Below are 8,378 nucleotides of genomic sequence, written 5' to 3'. Positions count from 1 at the left end.
TATCTCAGGAGGCAGTGGGTTTTTACCCTCTCCCCCTTTGATCCTGTGCGTTATCGTTTAAAACTCGCTATCTGCATCTTTTGGCTCCAGCACGTCTTTATTGTTAGAGTTGTTGCTTGCTGTGTTCTTCTGCAGGGTGCTGATGATTCATTGTTCTGCTTCTTCTGATGGTAAACGCCTCTGGAAAGCCTGAATATGTGAGCGCGTCTGATTCATACAGAGTTCTGCTCTGCCCCCCCGGACTGATATATGCAGCCAGTGTGAATGTGTGTTATGTATCACTCACATGTTAGGTTCATTAGACTGACACAAGAGTGATGCACAGATGTTGGTGTTTTTAGGGCCAAGTGTGAAAGTGGAAGAAAGACAAATTCTTTTGAAATGTTAAAAGAATGTTGGAAATTTGATCAGAATACAGTAAAAATGAAAGAAACAGATATTTTTCTCAGATCATTGTGTTAAATTGTCATAATCGCCGTGTTCTCTTTAAGACTATCAGCTCTACTCTAAACAACCCTGAAAGCCTCTGCTGACACATGTCATCAGTTCCTTTCTTTCTTTGTAAACAAGGTCGAGTCTGTCAGGTCAGCAATAGTACTTCCTACAGATGACCCATCAGTGTTTATTCCATGACTGTAAACATGTTTCCATTTGTCACTTCAGTCTTTACTCTGAAATACAGGAAATGACATCATGGCTCAAAATCTTTGTCGTTCAAACAATTCTTTATTTAACATTTTTTTAACTTTATTTAACAAAATACATTCAATAAAAACTTAAACAACAGAAAACTGATTTTTAATCCAACCACTGAAAAAAAAAGGTAACGACTGAACACAAACAGAAGAACAATTTATAAAGATTAAAATGGAACTACAGGAAGTTTGATTCACAGCCTCATTTGAACTTTAACTTAAACTTAAGGAGAGCCGACCTGAGCTCTGTGGAGCCTGATCTCCAGGGTTTTAAGTTGGACTCTGAAACCAGAGGATGTCTCTCTCTCTTCAGATTCACTCTGATCCTGTGATGGGAACGATTTCAGCCCTGCGTGATCGCGCTGATGTTTGCACAGAGCAGATGATGAAGTAAATGTTTTGGCACATTGGTAACAGTGAAACAGTTTATTAGTAACGTGGGATCGTTTGTGTGCAGAGTATGAACTGAGATTACTGAAGCTCTTGTCACACTGCTCACAGCTGTAGTTTCCTTCCATGTGTGTACGTTCATGCTCGTTACGACTACCTGAATGTGAGAAGCTTTTGTCACAGTGTCTGCACTTGTATGGTTTCGCTCCTGTGTGGACTCGTTTGTGTCTTTTAAGGTGACCTGCAGTGGTGAAGGATGACCCACACTGATCACAGAGGTGCTTTTTGACCCCACTGTGAAAGAGTTCATGTTGTTTTAACTCAGCTGATGTGGGGAAGCTTCTCCCACATTCTTTGCAGTATTTCAGTTTGTCTCCAGTGTGTTTACGTTGATGTATTTTTAGGCTGGCTTGGTGACTGAAAGTTTTTCCACAGATGTCACAACGAAAGTCTTTCCCACCACCACAGCGATGACAGGGTTGAGAAGTGGATCCATCTGTGTCGCTCTGCTTCTAAACAAAGACACAAAGACAGTGTAAGTCAGTCCTTCAACACTTTTATCCTGAAAGTCGCCTGAAATAAAGAGCATCTCTGCAGACGTCCAATTACATTTTACTGTTTCGATTAACACACTCAGTTTACTGGGCTACAATAACTACAATACTACCACCATAATACTACAGCAATACTTATTTAATATTACAGTAACATCTGACTTACACTTAAATGAAATGAAAACCTGAATAATGGCTCAGAGCTACTCTTCGGTGCAGTAGAAGTGCTAACATGCTAACACAATTTAATGAGCAGACTTGTTCCAAACAGTCAGACTGAACTTACAAGAATAAAATAAAAATACAAACCTCACAGTAACTGCACTTGTAGAGTCTCTTTCTGGTGTGGATCTGTTGGTGTTTTCTCAGGTACTGTGGAGTTTTAAAAGTCTTCTCACACAGGTCACATTGATAAGGTCTCTCCTCAGTGTGGGTAAACATGTGGTGTTGTAACTGTGCGTCTGTTGTAAAGTATTTACCACACTGATCACACCAGTACACATCTTCTCCGGAGTGAATGCGTAGGTGTATATTTCGGCTCCATAGCTGGCTGAAGGTTTTTCCACAGATGTCACAGCTGTATGCCTTAACTCCAGAGTGGGTAACTAGATGTCTCTGCAAGTGGCTACTTCGAGTAAAAGCTCTGCCACACTGATCACAGCTGTAAGCTTTAACTCCACTGTGGACGACTTGGTGTCTTTTCAGGGAATTCTTCCAGGAAAACGACTTTCCACACAAGTCACAGCTGAACGGTCTCTCTCCAGTGTGGATGAGCTGATGTTGTTTTAGTTTAAACTTCCAGGTAAAATCCTTCCCACACTCGTCACAGGTGTATTTTTTCTCTCTCTTGCTTCTGTGAGGTTTGTCGGCCTCCTGAGAGTGCTGACTTCTCGGTCCATGTTGGTCCTGCAGTGACAGAGATACAGAGTCAGTGAGTGAAATGCAGTCATTGAACAAACTGAAGCTTCAAACTCCCTCCATTAACACTAGTTTTAAACCTGAAGGTGGAGTGTGGCACCAAACACCACCAGAACCTGAACGACTGCAGGTGCTGATAAGTTGCGGTCGCGGTATTTCAACATCTAGTTAGCAATACAGAAGACGAGCGAGAATAAATGGAGTAATATTTTTTATGTGGCAGGTAATTTCAAATGCAGTGATTCTATCAGCCCAACAAACATCAGTAAACACACAAACTGTTTGTGTGCAGTTTGTCTCACAATGTGATGTAAAGACTGCAGCAAAATCCTCTGCAGGTTAGTGCAGGATAAGCAGGCAAGTTTACTGTAATGTGATGGATTTAAGTAAAGAACAGTGTGTGACTGGTGCACAGTGACTGTGGTGCTCATGTCAGAGTTAGATTACATCAAGTGTAGCAGAGATTAACTTAAACTTAAGCTCATGATGCTGACATTCATTCACTGAGCTCCACCCACATACCAACAGTTTAGTGTCTAATATAAAGACAGTGTACTGTCAGTGTAGAGAAAGGAAATCAGCCAGGACAACTCGTGAAACATCTGCTGACATCTGGATGAATTCACAGAGAGCAGCAGGTCAGCTGATCACAGCCTGTACATTAAAAAAAATCTACTGGAGCTCTCAATAGAAATGATTGTGAGCTGTGACCCTTTTCCCCACACTGAGCCACTACAGCTGATTTTAGGTTTGAATCCTGCTGAATCCCACTTTAACATCTTCCTGCTCATTTTGATGTTTAGAGGCAACGTCACTGTCTAAGATGTAGGCATTGTATACATTGTATACATTATTTCTACATTACATTAATATTGCACAAGGTTCACTTAGTTTAGCATAAAATATACATACTGTATCAGTACTTCAGCTTTTAATGGAGTATTTCTTAACACTAGTATCTGTCACCTTCTGTGTTGAGCTCATTGTTTTCTCTGCAGTGGCTGAGCTGAGTCCAAGTAGCTGAAATTTCCTCTGCTGCTCCGTCAGACTCTTCTCCTCCTCCTGATCAGCTGGGACACAAAACAGAACTTTGTTAAGCTCCACACTGCACTGAAGAGTCAAAGTGTCTTATATGTTCATCTGAGAACACACAGAACACATTTTAGCTTCCTTGGGTGGACAACTTGTTTGAAACAAACACAAAAGGTTTGAACACCGATACCAAATTCAGCAGTATGGCACACCAGTACCAGGAGAGCAATTCCTCTTTAAAATATGCCCTGGCCAAGAAAAAACCCGACAATATACGTGTGCCGTGAGAAATGATAGATAGATAGATAGATAGATAGATAGATAGATAGATAGATAGATAGATAGATAGATAGATAGATAGATAAAATTTATTTCAAACATGCAAATATAATTGAAATAACAACAGAAAAAAATAAAAATAACAAAACTTAAAAATCATCAAGTTTTCATGCAAATATCTATGTCTACAGAATGTGTGTGCTCGAAAAGGAGTAGGATGAAGTTTTCTTGTTCCTACCCCCTTATTTCAAATTTCATTGCTTACAAATCCATATCCAGGATTCAACATTATTTGATCATATATTTAACTATGTACAAGTCTAACACATTGAACATACACAAATAAAACCATTTTCAGCACATAAACCAGAACAACAACAAACTACATTTTTTACATAAACTAATCACTCTGTTTATAACAGCCGCTTAATCTCTGAGTTTATTTTCTATCTATGTGACAAAAACCTTAATGAACACTTAAGGTTGGGTTACTCAGGCCTTGATTTATAAAAAATGAGGACACAATGAGACAACTCAGTCACTGAGAGGAAGATTTCCTATATTCATGCAATTTATTATTTTTTGAACAGTCGTGTGAATTTTTGTATTGATGTACTTGTCTTGATTTCATCTGTATATCCGAGTGGGTGTAGAAATCTGAGCCATCATCTGAGTAAGCCTCATCACAACTTTGCGCTGATAAAGGCAGCTGTGTTTTAGCCTGGAACACATTTATTTTTACATTTCTCATAAATGTATTTCATTATAGCACTTTTACCGCCAACATGTTGGGTCTTTTGGAGCCGGAAGTGACCTTATATGGAAGAAGGGTGGCGCTAGCTAGCTTAGTTAGCAAGCTGCATTCATAAGCTGTGCAGGTGCCACAGAGATGCTAAGTAGCCTTAATAACAGGCTAATAAAACAACAGAAACTCTGATTACAATGAGCTCATTTAAAAGCTTTCTTCTAATAAATTCTTTTCTTCTCTGTGTTTCACAACCTTTTGCTGATATCTTTCTGTAAATTAGTTTAAAGCAGCTTGAGTCAATTTAGTCAGATTTTTTTTTCCAACTTGTTCACAAAAACTTGAGAAGAGACACCGAGGAGAGCAACAGAAAGCCTCATTCAGGAGCTAAACTCAAGATTAACTAGACTCGGATTAATATTAGCTCGGTGCTTACCTTTAAGTGTTAAATCAGTCTTGACAATAATCGGAGAGAAAAACGCCATAAAGCGGGAACTCGGCTTCTTCTTCTTCTGCTCTTGTATTTTTTGGCGGTTAAAGCTTTAAGGCGCATTACCGCCACCTGCTGGACTGGACTTTTCATGTCCCAAACATCATCAATTGGGCACAAATTTGTTGGAGTTTCTGTTAATAAAAAAGATGGAATTCAAGGATCTTGTTATTTGGTTTGTTTGTTTTCACCATTTATTCTACAATTTTCTGCCAGTGTATAGCAAACCCCACAGCTCAAATCAATGAAGAATTTAGTATTTTTAACATATTGCTTAAGCTGGAACCAGCAGCTATATAGGCCTAATTTTTAATCCAAACATGTGATAGAGGTTTACCACCAGGAGAAGCAGACTGTAAATAAAAGACTGTGCTACTGAAAACTGTTAGTCTGACTTTGGATTGTAAATATGTTTCCATTTGTCACTTCTGTATTTGTATATGGCTCAAACTATTTGTTATGAAAGCAAAACAAACAAACTGATGTTGTATAAATTGATTCAGGATTATTTACTTCGAGTCCAGAAATCATAGCTGTCTCATCAGATCCAGTTGTGACATTAGCTATAGTTTCCGCGGAGGGTACTTGGTTCTGTATGACAGCACAGCTTTTAGGTTGAATTCAAGCGCTTGAGTACAGCCTGATAATTAGAGGCCTGCAAACTGTTTGCTGATCAACTTTGGAAGTAAAAGTACAGACAGCTATAGAAGACACAGGACACGAGATGGGTTCATTATTTCTTTTGAGTTCCATGTAACAATCCGTAACTCTGTAATTAATGAATGTGCCATTTAATCTTGGCTGCAGCCAAGATTAAATGGCACATTCATTAAATGGCTAAAATGGGTTGGCTGCCGTTCAGCATTTAGCACAAGTCAGCTTTTGATCAGAAAGTTTTCTGGTTTGATCCCTGGCTGCTCCAGTCTGCAGGCGAAATATCCTTGGACAAGATTGTAATCCCAAGCTGCTTTCTGATGCATCCATTGGAGTGTGAATGCTTTATAGAGTTTGTGAAACAGTTGTACGTGTGGTCAGATTGTTTTGTATTTGTGTGTGGATTGAAGCACATGTCTGAGAGCACATCAATCACTGCACATATTTTTTAAAATCTTAGTTTAAATAAAGTTTTTGATTATTTATTATAAAAAAGAGATGATATATATATAATGCAGTGGGCACTCTACCAGCTAACATGTCAGTTAATTTGACACATTGATTTATTTATCATTTCTTTTTCTCTCTCAGCTTTTCAGCTCCATATTTTTGCCATTTCTTCCACACTCAACTCTGTTCTACAAGGTGAGCCCACAGTTAATGTAGGAGAGGGCAGGTGGCATTAAGAGATTTGATTGGGCAATCTAGGGCCCAGTTAGTTCTTCCTTTTGGTGGAAGCTGGGCTCTTCAGTTCAGCATGGCACAGCTCCAAAGATTCTGCAACATCAAACCCTCTGTCTGCTAATGTTACATCACCTGGGCTGAGGCAGTCCAGGTAATTGCAACAGTTTCTTGAAATTAGTTAATTCAGATATAAACAGAGTGACAGTTTACAGATTCAAACATGTCTCAGAGAAAACAGAAAAAAAACAGTAAAGCCCAACTCTCCTCTTTGTGATCAGGAAGACAAAATTCAACTTCCTGATCAAGTAGACAAATCATTCAACCAGCTTCTAGAAAAGGAAGATATTCAAAAGTTGAAAGAAATGGAACTCCTAGAAATGCAGGGAAGAAACTTTGAGCTCCAAGCAAAGCTTGATAAAGCACTAGAAAAACTAGTGCTGAAGGACAAAAAGAATCAGGAGCTGCAAGTAAAGCTTGATGAAAGACCGCACACAAATGAAGAGTTTCTTCAAGAAAAAAGGCTACAGGAGATAAAACAGAAGGAAATGGATTTCAAGCTCCAGGACATGGAGAAACACAACAAAGGCTTGCAAATCAAGCTTAATGAAGCTCTGCAAAAAAAAATTAAGAACTCCTCCAAGAAAAACAACAACAGGACATGAAGCAGTGCAAACTCCAAGGCATGGAGGAAAAATACAAAGCGCTTCAGGTAAAGCTTGATAAAACACTGAACAAAAATAAAGAGTTGCTTCAAGAACAAAAGCAACAAGAAATTAAACAGAAACAAACGGACTGCAAGCTTGAAGACGTGCAGGAAAAATACACAGCGCTGAAAATGAAACTTGATAAAGCCAGAGGTGGGACCAAGTCATTGTTTTGCAAGTCTCAAGTAAGTCTCAAGTCTTTATCCTCAAGTCTCAAGTAGAGTCTCAAGTAATGTCAGGCAAGTCAGAGTCGAGTCTCAAGTCACTGGTGTAAAAGTCCGAGTAAAGTCACAAGTCTGAAATTTTGAATTTCAAGTCCTTTCGAGTCTTTAAAAAGAAAAAAACGAAAAAATAATGTTGCAGTTATGCTAAATGTAAATATTAGACCATGTAATTTTTAAATCTGTGTTTTTCTCAACACATGACAAAATAGTGAACTTAGAAAATATACACAAATTGTGAAATTGCACCTCTTTAAAATGCAGCTAAATTAAACCTAGCTCCAAGGATAATTTTCACCGACAGTTCTGAGATAAGCTGCATGTTATTCTTGGATGCGGTTGTAGGACCGGTGTCGTGCCAAAGTAGGTATCCCCGACAGAATTTGTTTCCCCTGTGCTGGGAGCATGCAGGAAGTACTGATGTTTTCATTTTGTGAAAAATTAGTATCGTTACATTACCATTCAGTTTGAGGGTTACAACAGAAAATTATATATTTATTGCTCACGGGGTATCAGATGGGATTATTTTAATAAACCATAAACATTTTGGCTAATAACTATTTTTATTCTCCTGTAACTTTATTATATAAAGAGCTAAATCCTCCAAAGTTTCAGGAGAAATGCGTCATAATAAGAAGTGTTTGTGAACGAAAAATCAGCAATGTGGGATACTGTTTGTCCGTGATTTACACAGGGGGAACAAATTGTGGCAGGACCAGCCTGATATTATTTGTATCCCACTATAACTTCGTTGTATAAAGAGCTAAGATCTCAAAAATGTCAGGAGTAGTCAGTCATTATAAGAAGTGTTTGTAAACTAAAAATCAACAATGTGGGATACTGTTTGTCCGTGATTTGGACAGTCCAGCGTGTGCTCCCGACGCAGGGGAAACAAATTCTGTCGGGGATACCTAGTTTGGCACGATAGTAACTTCAGGTCACTGCAACAAGCCCAGGTACAGTTTACCGACGGATGGGTGCAGGACCTTGAAATGCACCGTGTAGAACGAAA

General features: G+C 38.8%; 1 protein-coding gene across 1 annotated transcript; it reads right to left on the bottom strand.

Annotated features, from left to right (window-relative positions):
• Positions 1-735: 735 nt before the first annotated feature.
• Positions 736-5,173, bottom strand: LOC146566763 (uncharacterized). Its single transcript, XM_085286371.1, has 4 exons — positions 5,050-5,173; positions 3,524-3,627; positions 1,949-2,545; positions 736-1,597 (listed from the first exon to the last, which is right to left on the bottom strand). Exons 1-4 carry the CDS (start codon positions 5,096-5,098, stop codon positions 920-922), a joined length of 1,428 nt encoding a protein of 475 aa, XP_085142497.1. The 5' UTR covers positions 5,099-5,173; the 3' UTR covers positions 736-919.
• Between the last annotated feature and the right edge of the window lie 3,205 nt (positions 5,174-8,378).

The sequence above is a fragment of the Mchenga conophoros genome, linkage group LG9 (assembly GCF_057382185.1).
Source record: "Mchenga conophoros isolate Kocher_MC1m ecotype Shallow Benthic linkage group LG9, M_conophoros_male_GT1.1, whole genome shotgun sequence".
NCBI lineage: Eukaryota > Metazoa > Chordata > Actinopteri > Cichliformes > Cichlidae > Mchenga > Mchenga conophoros.
This window is presented reverse-complemented; position numbering and strand designations above follow the sequence as displayed.